Source organism: Podarcis vaucheri, assembly GCF_965113315.1.
Source record: "Podarcis vaucheri genome assembly, chromosome: 10".
NCBI lineage: Eukaryota > Metazoa > Chordata > Lepidosauria > Squamata > Lacertidae > Podarcis > Podarcis vaucheri.
The window spans coordinates 61,435,529-61,452,675 of record NC_138748.1 but is presented as its reverse complement, the minus strand read 5'-3'; the positions used below and the strand labels follow the sequence as shown (position 1 = coordinate 61,452,675).

The window sequence follows — 17,147 nt, the reverse complement described above, 5'->3', positions numbered from 1 at the left end:
AGCGGCCGCCGAGACCACATAACACCGGTCTTGAAAGACCTACACTGGCTCCCAGTACATTTCCGAGCACAATTCAAAGTATTGGTGCTGACCTTTAAAGCCCTAAACGGCCCAGTATACCTGAAGGAGTGTCTCCACCCCCATTGTTCTGCCCGTACACTGAGGTCCAGTGCTGAGAGCCTTCTGGCGGTTCCCTCATTGCGAGAAGCAAAGCTACAGGGAACCAGGCAGAGGGCCTTCTCGGTAGTGGCGCCCACCCTGTGGAACGCCCTCCCATCAGATGTCAAAGCGATCAACAATTACCTGACATTCAGAAGACATCTTAAGGCAGCCCTGTTCAGGGAAGTTTTTAATGTGTGATTTTAGTGTATTTTTTGTTTCTGTGGAAGCTGCCCAGAGTGGCTGGGGAAACCCAGCCAGATGGGCGGAGTACAAATAAATTATTATTATTATTATTATTATTATTATTATTATTATTATTAAGTTGTTGAGCTTGTTTTAGGAAGGAGGAAAGCCCTGTTTTTTGTGGGTTAAAGGCAAAGCTGTTCAGCTTTTTTTTTAGGGAGGAAGGGGAACAGCCACTCACTAACAGATCAGTATACTCCGTCTTCCATTCTGCAGATCGTGGAGGGTAGGCCAAGGGGGCGGGACAGGATTCTAATTTAACAATGGAAAGGGACCCAGCCATAGACCGCGATCCACCAAAATCTCCTGGGGATCTAACAGTAGATCACGGTCGACCTTTTGGACATCCCTGCGGTACAGCATTTCAGAATGTCAATGCTGAACCTCATGGACTCAGCAGGCATAAATGAAACTATCTATACTCCACCTAAACACAGACTTTAATGCAAAGAAATGCAGTCTTCCTCCATACACAACACTCCTTTAAATGGTTCCAGAGTAACCCTCCACATATAGGTTTTTTTTTTTGGGGGGGGGGAGATGCAGAGGGAAATCACTAACCCTCAATTATTATGGTTTGGATCTTTGGAGCCAAGCTACAATAAATGAATAAAACAAGTAAAGAGCGTGAGACTCTTAACCTCAGGGTTGTGGTTTGAGCCCCACGCTGGGCGAAGATAACCGCATTGCAGGGGGTTGGATGAGATGACCCTCATGGTCCCTTCCAATGTTATAATTCTATGATTGTAGCATAGGCACAATACCACAGGGATGGGGAACTTGGGGTCCAGAGGCCGGATGTGGCCCTCCAGGTCTCTCTGTCTGGCCCTTGGACCTTCACTGGCACTGCGTGACACTCAACTGCTTTTGCCTGGGATGTGTCCGGGATTTCTGATAACACCTCTTTTGTATTTGGATGGGGGACAGAAATGGGTGTGTGATTGTGCGTAGACACTAGCCTGCTGGAGAAAGGTAACATCTGTTGCTCCACCCATTTTTGCCTTGGACCCCGCCCACCTCTGGTCCCCAGAAGGCTATGCAGCCCTTGTCTCTCTACCCCCAACAATACTGATTAAGAGTCCTTTGTGCTACTTTATTCTGGCTCTATTTTTCCATTTCATGTTTGTTCCTGGACGAATCTAATAGGAAAAAGACCACACACAGACACGCAACAATCATGTGCACCGCAGCGACCTTGGATCCATATCAAGTCCGATTCCAAGAAAACGTAAGCGGTTTCAGCAGAAACAGTGCCCATCAAGACAGCAGGAAGGGAGATTACTGTGGAAAAAAACAAACTGCCTGTTCATATCTCTTGTGTGTCTGCGAAAACCAGCTCATTCATGGTTTTTAGAGCGAGCTTTCGTAAGAACATATTAACTTGTGCCAGGGTAATTTTCCTTTCCCACCCAAGGTACTCTGAAAAGCACACAGCCTTCTGCACAGTAGTATTCCTGCCATAAAGATAGTCCCAATTACGGCAGGATTTATTCCTTTCTTACACGTTTAGACCATTCGACAGACACACTGGCTCCCCAAGCCTCTTTATGACAAAATTATAACTGATGCCTTCAGAGAAACAATTTAAAATCTGAAACGGAGTCACCAAAGCTTTTTTTAAAAGCCACAGTAAGCAAGAGCATAGATAAAATCTGCAAGGTTTAGACAGGGTTCACTGCAAATATTACAAAGCAGATGCTAACATGAGCCATATTCAGACTGTAGTCAGAGACTGTCCACTTTCAGACATTTGATGAAGGCTGTGTTTTTTGTTTTAATCCAGCTAATTTTTGAATTTGGGATGCTGGGTGCTTCCAGACTAAAGCTTATTATGGGATGGGGTCTCCTTGTACATGTGAGATTTTTGTAGCATCCACACCATGTCATTATCGTGAGAATATCCGTCTGCATTTCCTCCCAATTTAATTCAGATTTACCCTTTCACCAGGGCAGGGTGGAGGAAATAAGCAAAAAAGCAAAACTGAAAAAGCCATGATGCTAACAACCTGTTTGTGATATCTTAATAACTCATTTGCAAGTAAAGCAGAGTAGAGTAGAGCTCCTTCTCTATTTTGTACTTAAAATTAAATTGAGGTTTGAGGAAGATGGCGGACTTGATGCCTCTTGTCGATGGTCTGTTGTCAGAGATAATTATGTGGTGCTTAACGATAGCCAGGCCATAAATCCTGGCTATCACATTCTCTCTTGGAAAACAGAGAGAACAGGGGTTTAACCTCTGATGCCTGGAAAAGGCTGCTTTTCATGCTCGAAGACCAATAAGTTTCAAGGGACCCAACCGGGAGATGAGTGACATAGAGCAGAGGAACAAAATTGTGCCCAAACACCTGAGGGTCAGTCCTTAGGGCATAAGGTCAGCAAAACCTTCCTTTTTAATATTACTTTTCAGGCTGTTATTAATTATGACTGAGCTGACCCATCTGTTGATTGAAATTTACACCTGGAATGTGAGGTGGCTGCCGGCTTAAGACGAGGCGATCCTTAAAAGGCTGAAAGCAAAACAAAATTTGCCAAAAGGAATTCAAAAATTGAAACCATACACATCACAGCCTGGAAGGATACAAAGACACAGCTCAACTCCAAAGGGATAATAAAGTGCAGTGAGGGCTGTTCAGGACTCCTGTTTAAGCTTCCACGTCCCCTTCCAGAATACTCCATTATAGTGGTACCTTGGTTCTCAAACTTAATCCGTTCCATAAGTCCGCTCTAAAACCAAAGCGTTCCAAAACCAAGGCACACTTTCCCATCGAAAGTAATGCAAAATGGATTAATCCATTCCAGACTTTTAAAAACAACCCCTAAAACAGCAATTTAACATGACTTTTACTATCTAATGAGACCACTGATCCATGAAATGAAAGCAATAAACAATGTACTGCAGTCACACAATCAATCAATCAGTAGCTGAACAGGGTTCCACCCAGTCACACAAAAAAAGAGAGCCACAAAAACGCAAAATAAATAGCAAAAACATACAGACCTCAGTGTAACACTCAAAACGGAAGTGTGGAACTCAAAACGGAAGTGTGGCACTCAAATCGGAAGCGTAACACTCAAAACAGAGAATGTTTAGACTTCCCAAAAAAGTTCGCAAACCAGAACACTTACTTCTGGGTTTGCAGTGTTTGGGTTCCAAGTTGTTTGAGTACCAAGGTATTTGAAAACCAAGGCGTTTGAGAACCAAGGTACCACTGTATACCCGCTTCCAAGTTTTCGCTCACAACTATCTGTCAGGATTCTGAGGAAGGAACTGAAACTGTTTTCTTCACCCCGAAAAAGCCCTGAAGTTTAATTGCTCCAGAAGATGCAGCCTTCACGTCACCCCCACCAAGACTGCAATGTTTACACATGTCCACGGCACTACAGGCTGACTCCATCTGCGTGCATCTTAAGGACAATGCTTTGCGCAGAGCAGAGAACTGCCACAGGCACTCCTGCTTTAGCAAATGACATACCTTGAAAGATTCGATCGCATGCTTTGTGGCTGCCTCCATACATCCAGTGGCGCAGTCATTTTGACAACCCTGCAAGAAACAAAAATGCAACACGGTTTTGAAGAATTTAAGCATATGTTCTAGGGACTCAAAATGGGGAAACGAAGTCAATTACCGCTTTGGGCAAGACTACCTGAGGGCTACAGTTTTCGCAGCTTGCCAGCGTGCAAGACATCTTGTTCTGTGCCTTCGACTCTTTCTGGCTCACAAGAGGATTGGCTAAATCCTACTTTATGCCCAGCGCTAGGGACCCTGAGACCCCGAGGAACAACAGCACAATTGTTTCAAAATTAAAACCTGGACTTGGCAGCAGCCTGCAATTCTATCTGTTCAATCAATCATCCAAACCTTTATTTATTTATTGACATTTTTTAATGACCCCGCCCCGGCCCTTTCTCTAGGATGAAAAATCAAAACCAAATGCTAGTTGCGTTCCAAAGTGCTGCCCTGCACTCCTGACAGCAACCTAGAACAGCAACTTGCAACTGGGGACAGGAAAGACATTTGACTCAGCTCCCATTTAAAGGAGAACCGACCTATTCCACACTTTCCAAAGCAATCTGCAGATTTATAACACAGCGCTTGCCTCTGAATTCCCACTTGTGCAATTTTGCAATGCAGCTCTTCAGGGAAGTAGCGTACACATAAACTAGGGTAAAGTGTGCAAAAGAACACATATATTAATGGGGAGGAGATTGAACTGGACAGAAATGGCAAAGCTGACAGCGAAATTAAGAGATCCAAAAAATGAAGAATCGGGCCGTCTGTGGACTATTTTTAAAAAAATATTACAGTCAAATGAAATCACGGGCAGGATTTGAGATCAAAGCGGGAGGAGGACGATAATATAATTGCAATAGAAAAAACTTTGTGCAATAGATAAAGATACAATGTCGTAGAAAATGTTTTGAGTAAATGGGGAAATGGGGGGTGGGAAGTCAAATAATGAAATAATGTAATGGGTTGCACTGTGGTCTAAACCACAGAGCCTAGGGCTTGCCGATCAGAAGGTCGGCGGTTCGAATCCCCGCGACGAGGTAAGCTCCCATTGCTCGGTCCCTGCTCCTGCCAACCTAGCAGTTTGAAAGCACGTCAAAATGCAAGTAGATAAATAGGTGCCGCTCCAGCAGGAAGGTAAACGGCATTTTGGTGCGCTGCTATGGTTTGCCAGAAGCGGCTTACTCATGCTGGCCACATGACCCGGAAGCTGTACGCCGGCTCCCTCGGCCAATAAAGCGAGATGAGTGCCGCAACCCCAGAGTCTGCCACAACTGGACCTGATGGTCAGGGGTCCCTTTACCTGCAAGAATACCAGTGACTTAGCAATTCTCTCTTTTCCTAAGGATGGAGTGAATGTAACTCTGTTAACAGAACCGGCCTAGTCTCCGCATGTGTTTCTAAAATCCTGTGTGCAGTTACTAGCACTAACAGGATTGTCATGATTTGCATATTGCCTTTCAGGTCAACTCGAGGTCAGGATGATTCAGAGATGAGCAACTCAGCAACTGGAGTCTCCTGAAGGATCCAGCAGTCCATCAATCTTCCTTTGATATTCTATGCCATTCCTGGGTGACAACCAACCTTTCAAATGCAGCAGGAGATTAGGCAGCTTGGCAAAATGCCTGCAAGCAGAGTCCTCTGCAATGCAACAGATAATACAGCTCTTACCCCTCTTTAAGCCCCAAAGGAAAGGGAAGGAAGCATCAGGGTGTGCCTGGCAAACCCACCCACCCCACTCCCTGTTTGTGCAGAAAGCAAGAAAGAAAAAGCTTCACCTGGGAGTCTTAAATATGGTTGGTGTGCTATATAGGGGCTTAGCAGCTCACTAAAGCTGCCAGGGCTTGTTTCAGCCTAAGTTTCTGGGGAAAGACCTTTGCGTGTCGAGGACCCCAAGACACCCCTGAATAAAAACACGCTCACACATCATTTTTGTTTTGGTTTTTGGCATAATTTTGGCCACAATTACAGTAAGTGAGTGGTTGCTTAGGCATTGGTTAGAGACAGTCTGTTCCCACTTGGAGGTAGGAACAGAACTGACAACCACACCTGCGCGGAAGTCAGTAAGGGTAAGCAATTTTGGGGAGAGGAAAACCTGGGTGCCAGGCTCACACCTCTCCCCAAATGCTCCCTGGGGCTCTTGCGTGGCCCTAGCCCTTTGCCAGGGATTCAGACAAAAGCATGGCGAGCCCCTGCATTCCTTAAACGGAATACCCTTTGCAGCAGCAGCATTGAAGGGGCAGGCACAGCCAACCTCATCCCCTCCACCAACCAAAAAATTAACCAATGTCTAACCACAACTTACAAGTTCTGACGATTTGCTACGCAGTAGGCAAAACCCAAATGGCACCAGCCAATCAGCCAAATGGTAAAATTCCTACCAGGCCCCTGCTCTAAAGCAAACGACCCCATGACAGGCATAGCAAGGTCAGCGCGAACAAACCCTAAATAAAGGGAGGGTGGGTGGGTGATCCGATGTGCGCAGCGAAAAGAAGAAGCTCAACACTGCAAACAGGGACCTGTAGAGCACCCCCATCAATCAAATAAAATTGCAACAATCAATTTCCTCCAGCAACATTGGAGGTGCCCAATCAAATCCGTGGCCATCCAAACTAACCCGCCCAGCAACAGGGGATGTCATGGTTGCTCCCACCGCAACACGTGCTCTCCATGAAGGAGAACCCGCTTTGCCAGACACCATGGCAGAATGTGCCCCATTGTGCAGGTGTCAGCTGGACACTGGTCTTCCAAAAAGCTCATCTGCAATGGTGCAAGTGATCGCCTTCAGAACAGTAGGAACAGTCCAGTCTGACCATCCTGCTCCATCAACCACAACGTTCTTATTAACTAAGACAAAGGATGTTTGCAAAGGGCTCAGTTGCGGGACCTACATTGGCTCCCAGTACGTTTCTGAGCACAGTTCAAAGTGTTGGTGCTGACCTTTAAAGCCCTAAACAGCCTCAGCCCAGTATACCTGAAGGAGCGTCTCCACCCCCATCGTTCACTGAGGTCCAGCTCCGAAGGCCTTCTGGCAGTTCCCTCACTGCTAGAAGCAAGGTTACAGGGAACCAGGCAGAGGGCCTTCTTGGTAGTGGCACCCGCCCTGTGGAACACCCTCCCAGCAGATATCAAGGAAATAAACAACTGTCTGACTTTTAGAAGACATCTTGAAGGCAGCCCTGTTTAGGGAAGTTTTTAACGTTTGATGTTTTATCGTGTTTTAATATTCTGTTGGAAGCTGCACAGAGTGGCTGGGGAAACCCAGCCAGATGGACGGGGTATAAATAAATTTCTTATTCTTTTTCTTCTTCTTCGCAACGGAGAACTCAGACCATGGGCAGTTCCTCTGCCTATGAACCTAGATCGCCGCTGCTAGCTTGAATAGACAAAACTGGTGTAGACCAGAGCTTGCCAAACTTCCTGGGCCAATGAGCCCCCCGGCAAACCAGAGAAATTGTCGTGGGCACCACACACATGGACTGCAACCAAGCACACACTACAATATACATATTCTATTGGCTACAACAGGATGCCATGAAGCCTAATTGCAGCAGAGGGAGTGGCAGAAAAGAACATCCTATCAGAACCAAGGGAAGTCCCCGAGAGTGCATGTGAGCCTATGGGTGCCATGTTGGAGACCCCTCCTATAGGTAGACAAACAATATGATTGGGTAAAAGGCACCACCTCCTGGCGGTGGAGCAATAAAACTGCTAGCACATTTGCAAAGCTAAGCAGGGTCTGGTATGGTTTCATATTGGATGGGGGACTGCATGTTGAGATTCCTGCAGTGCAGGGGGTTGCAGGGGTCAGCAAACTTTTTCAGCAGGGGGCCGGTCCACCTTCCCTCAGACCTTGTGGGGGGCTGGACTATATTTGGGGGGGGGATGAACGAATTCCTATGCCCCACAAATAACCCAGAGATGCATTTTAAATAAAAGCACACATTCTACTCATGTAAAAACACCAGGCAGGCCCCACAAATAACGCAGAGATGGATTTTAAATAAAAGGGCATATTCTACTCATGTAAAAACACACTGATTCCCGGACCATCCGCTGGCTGGATTTAGAAGACGATTGGGCCAGATCCGGCCCCCCCGGGCCTTAGTTTGCCTACCCATGATATAAGGCATCTTTTTATGCTCCTGGAAGGAGGGCAAAAGTTGAAGGGAAGCAAGTGCACATTATTCACAGTGAAACCAGGATTCCCACTTGCTTCATTGTAGATGAAAATTAAATCACGATTCCCACTTGCTTCATTGTAGATGAAAATTAAATCACAACACTGGCCGTTTTCACACATCCACGTTTTGACACAGGCCGGATTTAGAAGGTGATTGGGCCAGATCCGCCCCCCCCCCCGCCTTTGTTTGTCTACCCATGGACTAGAGGACCCTGGGGGTCTATGATTCATATGTCTGCAGTAGCAAAATGGGAGCCCTTGGTCAATGGCCACAGCCCAGCTATTCACCCCCCCACACAAGTCAAGGAGCCCACAGGCAATCCAGAGGTCCATCACCTGGGCAAACAAATGCTAATTGCATGGATGGCACATTTAATTAAAATGCAAAATAGAAGGAAGTAGAGCTTTTGCTTTTGCAATGTTGCCTTCAAAGCTGGAGATTTTCAAAGCAGCATTCGTGCTGCCATTTGCAATACAACATCCTTTTAAAAATTACTACAAACAGCAAGCTGTAGAGGAGCCATTTAAATATATATATATATATATTTAAAAATAGAATTAATAGTGTTACTTCAGCCAGGAAGCGATGAAGAAGATTACTTGCAAAGCAATAACGGTACCCACTGGGGAGTTTGCATTTTTTTCTTTTCTTAAAGAAATAAATAATCCGCTGCTATTTCATCAAGCAGAGAAAGTGATGCCGCTGAAGGGCTGAGTCACTCAACTCTATTTTTAACACCAGCTGAAAAGGCTTGCAACTCCTCGTGACCTTTCTGAAAAAGGATCTGAAGAAGCCCAGGACTACATCCAGGTTACTGCAAAGCTAGACCCAGATGAATATCCTCCCCTCAATTCCATTTGACATAGAATGGGTGCAAAAAGAAATATTCCGGGGGGGGGGGTCCGAAACTGTGCAGTAAACCGATGGTGTTTGCTGTGAGATGCTGATTCAAGAGATCTATTTCCCCCTCACCTCACCCCAGGGCTTGACTCTTGGGTGGAAAATGTCACTTTGGATCGAACCCCTACCGCACAGGGTTGGCGCGAGGATGAAATGAGGAGGGAGGAAACTGGGTATGCCCCCTTGAATAAACACAGCAAAGGTGCTTTGAAGTTGAGAGAAAAGGTGAGGAGGATAGACGTTTATGGCATGGGGAAAGTAGATAGAGGGAAAAAGCTTGTCTCCCTTTCTCAAAATATCAGAATTTGAGGACATTCAAAGAAGCTGAATGTTGGAAGATTCAGGAAGATGAAAGAAAACCCTTCCTCATGCAGAGCAGTTAAACTACGGAACTCCCTCCCACAGGAGACAAAGCTTGGTCAAAAACCTAGTTGGCTTTAAAAGAGGATTAGACAATTTCACAGAGGAGAGAGAACTATGGATGGCTATTAGATGCTGGAAACCTAGTGGAGCAGCAATAAAACTGCGAGCGCCTTTGCAAAGCTAAGCAGGGGCCAGTATGGTTTCAAATCAGATGGGGGACCGTGTGTTGAGATTGCAGGGAGGTGGGCCAGATGACTCCTGGGGTCCCTGCAATTCTACGTTTCTATGAAAAACCACCTCACAATTTCTTCCATCTCTCCCTACCTCAGCCCATTTAATTAACAACGTCAAGAATGGATTACAGAATTATGCAAGCCCTAAATCTTTAGAAGCAGTCTCAGCGGTTATTCAGCACAGCAATTAAGTTAAGCAGACGAGGCCAGCCACGAAAGTGTTGCCTTAGAGGAAATTAATATTGTTGTGAGAGGCTGGTTTTTTTAGGTGCGGGTGGGCGGCGTTTAGGCTGTAAGGTGCCTGAGACCCTTTAAATCCATCGGACCCAGCAAGGGTTAAAATCGAATGGAGGATTCCATTGTCGAATTGGACAAGGTCTAAGCATGGCCACTGGTCTGACAAAGGAAGCTGCTCTGTGCTGGAGGGCAAATGGCTAGTCTCACTCTCTTACCTGGCTGGCACTAAGGAAGACAAAAGCCAGAGAGATGGGTGGGTGAGCTAGGCTAGAGGCCCGCAGAGGGCAGAGAGGGAGAGCCATGCTTGATTTCTGCTAGAATTCAAAGCTGTGGCTATAGGAGAAGCCCAACCCTCTTGGATGTTAATGCTGTCAGCCCCTCCAGTGTAGGCTCAGGTTTTATAAATGTGTGGCGCTGTGGGTTAAACAACAGGTCAGTGGTTCGAATCCCCACGATGGGATGAGCTCCCGTTGCTCAGTCCCTGCTCCTGCCAACCCAGCAGTTCAAAAGCACGAAGTGCAAGTAGATAAATAGGTACCGCTCCGGCGGGAAGGTAAACAGTGTTTCCGTGCACTGCTCTTGTTCACCTGAAGCGGCTTAGTCATACTGGCCACATGACCCGGAAGCTGTACGCTGGCTCGCTCGGCCAATAAAGCGAGATGAACGCCCCAACCCCAGAGTCGGCCACGACTGGACCTAATGGTCAGGGGTCCCTTTACCTTTACTAAATAAACCATATATCCTAAAGACACACAACAATCTCCGCTGCCCCCCTCATTCCGAGGAACCCAAACCCTGCGCAAGAGCCTGGAACCCCTCGCACCGCTCGGAGATTGGGGTGGCATGCAACAATACGTACGTTGCTTGTTATCTGCAAGTTGGAAGGAGGTGTGCAATTAGTGCAAGAATTTGTTTATTTTATCTAAAATTTAATTTTGGAGGGGAAAATGCCCTTCATCCAAAAATGGAATCGAAGGCAGTGTACAAGGGGATTTAAAAATGCAAATGAGTTATGAAAAGCAAGCCAACAGTTATGGATAAAGCAATTTAACTAGTTAAAAAATACCATACTCTTAAAATGCCTGGGCAAATACAGTAAATCCAATACTGAAAAGGATGCGGTGTCAGCACCAAGCCAAACTGGCAGGTAGACGTTCTGTTTTGGCGACTGCAACCTTGGTTTAAGGAGCCATTTGGCACTAGCTTATAATATCTGAGTTTCTAACACTGGACTCCTCAGGGGACCTTGCACAGCAGCTTTATGGCAGAGGTTAAAAAGCCACAAACCAGTGGCTCAGAATTCCTGTGGCCCTGGAAATCGGATGATCACAAATCCCAGGCCACTGCCTGCTAAGATGCAGTATCCAGAGTGTCCAGCCTGCCCTGAGTCCTTGCTGGTTTTTGGAGGACCCAGGAGCTTAGGTCAGGGATGTTGCCTTGGATGCACAGAGGGACAGATGCAAAGCAGTTGCTGTTTTTACTTGGAATTCCAGCACCGTGTGGCGAAGACGGTGTCTCCTGCCGAATGTCTCCAGCTGAAATATACCTCTTAACACTTAGGTCATGGGGCCTGTTTTCTGAAAACTCGTGTACTGGTTGTCCTCCTTTGACATCCGCATCACTTGCTTTGGAATTGCTGGGGACAAGTCAGTGGCGGCAGCAGCAGAGGGAACAAAGTGGCCAAACGAGACATTTCCACTCTTCTGAACCGGAGAACAGAGCCTCTAAGTGTCTCTTTTGTTGACCTGCTTGTCAGACCCGGCATTAATCCATTTGCTTAACAACTGCATTGTTTGCCAGTGTGACAACAGGGGCAAAAACTGCAACTATATTAAAGCTGCTCGCTGCATCCTGTTGGCCTATAAATCTCACTTCCTATATGCAGATAATTCTCTCTTTGTACCACTGAGCGACAAACAAGACACGCTCCTCCTCTCTTAACAATTCAGAACAAGAAACAAAAAGGCAATAAGGACCAGGAGTCTTTTGTTGACACTAAGAGTGAACTCAGGTACAAGCTGCCTCTGAACATGCACAAGTGTTTGTGCGAAAGGATGCACACTTGTTGACTTGTGAAGCTCAGGCACACAGGCAGCACACTTGTTGAATGTTTGTTGTTGTTTAGTCGTTTAGTCGTGTCCGACTCTCCGTGACCCCATGGACCAGAGCACGCCAGGCACTCCTGTCTTCCACTGCCTCCCGCAGTTTGGTCAGACTTATGTTGGTAGCTTCAAGAACACTGTCCAACCATCTTGTCCTCTGTTGTCCCCTTCTCCTTGTGCCCTCATCTTTCCCAACATCAGGGTCTTTTCCAGGCAGTCTTCTCTTCTCATGAGGTAGCCAAAGTATTGGAGCCTCAGCTTCAGGATCTGTCCTTCCAGTGAGCACTCAGAGCTGATTTCCTTCAGAATGGAGAGGTTTGATCTTCTTGCAATCCATGGGACTCTCAAGAGTCTCCTCCAGCACCAGAATTCAAAAGCATCCATTCTTTGGTGATCAGCCTTCTTTATGGTCCAGCTCTCACTTCCATACACCACTACTGGGAGTTGAATGTTACATGGGAACAACAGCCCATAGGAACATAAGGACACTGTCTTATTCTGAGGTTGGGGAGAGGAAGGGAGAAGAGAGGAAACAGGATTAATGCAGAGAGGAGATGGCTGTCGATGGCTACTAGCCATGACAGCTATGCTCTGCATCCATGGCTGGAGACAGAAATGCTTCTCAGTACCAAATGCTGGAAGTCACAGGAGGTGAGAGTGCTCTTGAGATCAGATCTTGCTTGTGAGCTTCCAACAGCCACCTGGATGGCCGCTGTGTGAACAGGATGCTAGACTGGATGAGCAACTGGCCTGATCCAGTGGATTTTTCTTACGTTCTTATGACTCCACCAGAACTGGTAGGGAGGAACTACTTCTGCAGTGTACTTCTGCCTCTGAGCATGTTGACATGACCCCTTATTCATCGGCTGCCCTGTTTGGGCAACAATTATGTCGTCACTTAATCGGCTGAGTTTGCTATTAGAAGGAAAGATACGATCGTCAATAACAACAAATGCAATGTTCGGAGCAGCTATCAGGGCAGATCTCCACCTTCCCTTCCTAAAGATTCGGGTTTATATTTAAAGATAATATAAGAGTCGAAGTTGCAGGCACCATTAAAATTCCAGGGCAGCAAAATGTCTTGTACCCGGGAGTATTGTTTGCAATACACCTGTCAGAGGCAGGTGAGGGACGCATTTATGATCATTCCAGGCTGGGTAGCTCATGCAACCAGCCAAGCACGCTAATCCATGGAGCGTGAAGTCAAACAAGAATGGCTCTGCAGAGATGCCGAGAGCCCGTCTTCGCGCACCAGACTGCTGTGTTTATTCTGCTAGAATGATCCTTCCAAAAAGAGTTAAATTTTTATTGCTGTGGGAGAGGAGGCCATAAACAAAATAGACTGGCTGCATTTATGTCTGCAATAACCTAACAGGAAGTTTGACTGGGTAGCTACTCCCTGCTCTGCCCTAGCACTAAAAGGGCCCCTGTTACAAATGCATCTCTGCTCACAGAGCGAGCAAGTGTGTTTCGAAATAGGATAGGGCTAACTTCAGTCTCTCCAGTAAACAAACCTAGAATCGTGGTGCGCCAATGTGTTTTAAGAAGGCAATAAATCCTATGCATGGTTCCTTGGGAGTTGTGTTCAGTGGGGCTTAGCTGCAGGTGAAAGCAGTGTTTGAAATTTGCCAGGCACATTTTGCACCTGGCTTTCGGCTACTTGCGACCAAGTGAAGATGACCGGGTGCCAGGATGCTGCCTGAGGTCTCCACCATCTGGAAGGGCATGCCTGGCGATCCTTGGATCTTGACTGCTTTCACACGCAAACAAATCATCCTGTAGAATTCTAACTGTAATATTTTATCTGCACAATCAGAATGAATTTCAGGAACCAAAACGTTGTACTGAAAAATATGGCTTTCAAGCTGTCTGGCCCCAAAATGGCAACTAACCCTGGTTTAAGGAGCCATTTGGTGCCTCGCTTATATGCCTGAGTTTTCTAACACTGATTCAGTGGGGCTTGGTTGCAGGTGTAATTTCCTAAGCAATCATGTTTGGCCCTTCTCCCTTTCGTAGTTAAGGGACAATTTCTTCTGTAAGGCTCAGGGCCTTGGTGGATCAGACTGAGTTCAGCAAACAAGAACAGGAGCAACCAGTGGAAACTCCTTCAGCAATTTCCCCATCCCTCCACTGCCTCGCTAAGCATGATTCAGTGCTCAAGTCTGGGTGAGTTTTCTACAAGCCACATCTATGGGGTTCACTGGAAAAATTATTCCTATGCGCCTGACTCACATGGTGAAATGTACCCTGGGCACCAATGGAGAAGTGTACTAAATGGGCAATCTGAGGCCCGTGATCCCATTTCATTTGAGCTTTGACCCCATGTGGGTGACAACGAGGAAGAGAGTAAAGTGTGGGATCACACCCGCCTCTAGCTCTGCCCCTACCCAGTTTCAGCTCCAGACCCACCTGCCATACGGCCCTTGACAGATCATTCCAAGGCAATGTGGCCCTGGCAGAAAAAGGTCACCCTGAATCATCAGGGGCTTACTGGGGTTTCCCCCTTCAAAAATCACACACCACAGCCGAAAAAGACTTAGCCCTGGCAGACCAGGCAACCATCTTATGCCCAAAGCACTATTTGATCTTGCATTTAAATTCTGTGTACGAACAGTAAGCATCAAAGGAAGGCAACTCTGAGATTCTAGAACTGTAGGGCATCAAATGCAGAAAGACATGGATGTGCTAAGATTTTTTTAAATCAGATAAGACAAGCAAGTGAAAACCTTTGATTATCCCCAAACACTGTTTTCGCTGGATTGATGTGGGAAAGGAGGAGACGCACTTATCTTTCAGATAAGCAAAGCCAGTGCGTTTTCATTTTCAGCCGCATATGGCAATATTTGCCAAAGTCCTTCTAATGGAGGAAAGTCAATTTAACCTCTAATAAAAATAATGGCTTATTTAAGAGGATGAGCGCCCTGCGTTTTACTCCATCGCCTGGTTTCTTAATGGATACTTTTGCGAGACAAAGCAATTAATTCCAAGGAAACTGGTACTTCCTGGTTCTTGTATAACTGAGACAGGATTCTTGGATTTGCAAGGACAGAGACTCAGCTGGGGTAGTCATGTAAATAAGACAACTGCTATCATTTCTGAGTAAGCAGTCATAATAAGAGAGAGAAACTGACAGGCATGGTTTTAGCTTGTCATTTTTCATAATTGTGTGATTGTTTAATATTGTCAGGAGGGTTCCAAATTTATTTTGTCAGCACCTCTGAATTTCTGGATGAGAGCAATGACGCTTAGCATTCATACAGCAGTTTTCCAAGGGCTCAGAGTCCTTTGATATACGCTGGATGCTTTCAGACGAAACACTAAACCATGGTTTAGTGCTATGTCAACAATTCTAGCCTCCAGCCAGATTTTCATGCTCCTCCTCCTCTTAAGTGCCCAGCAGGACTTCAGAAGCGTTTGCTTTTCACTGATGGACAAACAACAGCTAAAACAAAACGACCTTCCCCATCTTGATGCTCTCCAAACGTTCTGGACTACAACTCCCATGAGTTGTAGTTGCCAGCCAAAGCATCTGTGCCTCATGTATGCAGAGGCAGCCATGGTTTTGAGACTCACGTCTCCAATGGTGGACTTTAAGGTCCAAGCACACACACACAAAATCAAGTACAGTACATCCCCACAATCCTAAAATCTCCCCCACCTCTCCAAAAACCTAGCGTCTATCCTGCTGAAAATCCATTTGTGTCCCTTGCATTTCAGGCAACCCTGAATTCATAAGGAGAAACACGTGAAGCACAGCAACTGAGCTTATGGACACAGATCAGGGCTGGGGGATCCTGTGGTTCTCTAAATAGAATACTAGAATCATAGAGTTGGAAGGGATCCTGGCGGTCATCTAGCCCAACCTCCTGCAATGCAGGAATCTTTTGCCCACTGTGGGGTTCGAACCCACAACCCTGAGATTAAGAGTCCCGTGCTCTACCGACTTCGCTATCCCAAATGTTGTTGGACTCCAGCTCCCATCAGCCTCTATCAGCATGGTTAACGGTCAAGGATGATGGGAACTGGAGTCCAACAACACAGCCTTTCTGTCCCTGATATAGATAGCTGGTAGCATCTGGTGCCAGGGAATTAAGGTCTAGAACCCAGCGTGCAGCAATACGTTAAAAGCAAACTTCTCTTGGTATGATGTTCTCCCCAAAACTTCCAGAGGGAGGGCTTTCTACATGGGTGCTTCAAAGAGCAACGGCAAAAATGGGAGTACTTTGCAGCAAAAAAATTGGCAATTTCTCTCCCAAACACTTTCACACAGTTTTTCTTATCCCATTATCTTGTTGGCAGGACATTCCATCACAGGTAACCCAAAGTTGACTTCTGCGTCGCTTCAAACTATTTCATGGTACTGTTGGCACTGCACCCTGCTGTGACCGTACCGTAGTTGGTATTGCCACGACAAACACTAACTAATGATTCTCACTTTCGATGACTTGCAGAGATTAAAACCTGAGCCTGTTAGGACCGGCTATACCTGGGCATGCCTACATCCATTGGGTTGCTGACAAGAATGATTGCACCTTGTGAACTCCCATTGTTATTATTCAGAGCGGAATCACAGATTATGTGCAGCCCCACGATTCTTCTGGGATAATTTTTAGAAATGTAAAAACGCAACACAGATGCAATTTTAAGTGGAAGGACGGCGAGCCGTATACGAGGAAGCTGTTGCTCCCGTGGAATAACTTCCCCTCTCTCCAAATATGTTCTAGGGGTTCTTTTTTGGGGGGTGATGAAAGCATACCGGGTGCAGACAAGGAGAGGAAGCTGAATTGTACAGGCAGAAGTCCTTTTGCTCACACAACGACCCTGTGAGGGGAATCAATCCAACTGAGAAGAGACGGCTGGGGGAAAACAGTTTCTTCCATCCTTCCCCTCTTGTGCTGTTTAACTGCAGAATACCTGTATGCCCCCCCCCATCCTTAATCAGTTTACTAAACAATATTTCTGCCCTAGCGCCTTTAATTATTTTTTTAAAAATCCTAGGCAGCGTGTACGATATTAACAAAAAAAACTAGAGAATAACTGGTCTGTAGAAAGGACTTTATGGTCTGAAAACAGAGACGCTGTGTGTACTTTTGTAACCCAAGAAAATACTTAATAAAAACATTTTAAAAAGAGAGGAAAAAACAGCATGCAGTACAACTCCTGAGATGAATGCAAAATGCAGGAAGTGGGTGGGAATAATTGCTAAAAAATGAC

At 46.1% G+C, this 17,147-nt stretch overlaps 1 protein-coding gene across 2 annotated transcripts in view; it reads right to left on the bottom strand.

The window, feature by feature from the left end:
* BCAT1 (branched chain amino acid transaminase 1) overlaps positions 1-17,147 on the bottom strand; it is a 68,703-nt gene that overhangs the window by 46,889 nt on the left and 4,667 nt on the right. For both annotated transcript variants that reach the window (XM_082239169.1, XM_082239170.1), the window contains exon 2: positions 3,879-3,947. In XM_082239169.1, coding sequence (XP_082095295.1) covers positions 3,879-3,947 — 69 coding nt within the window. The remainder of the gene's footprint in view (positions 1-3,878; positions 3,948-17,147) is intronic.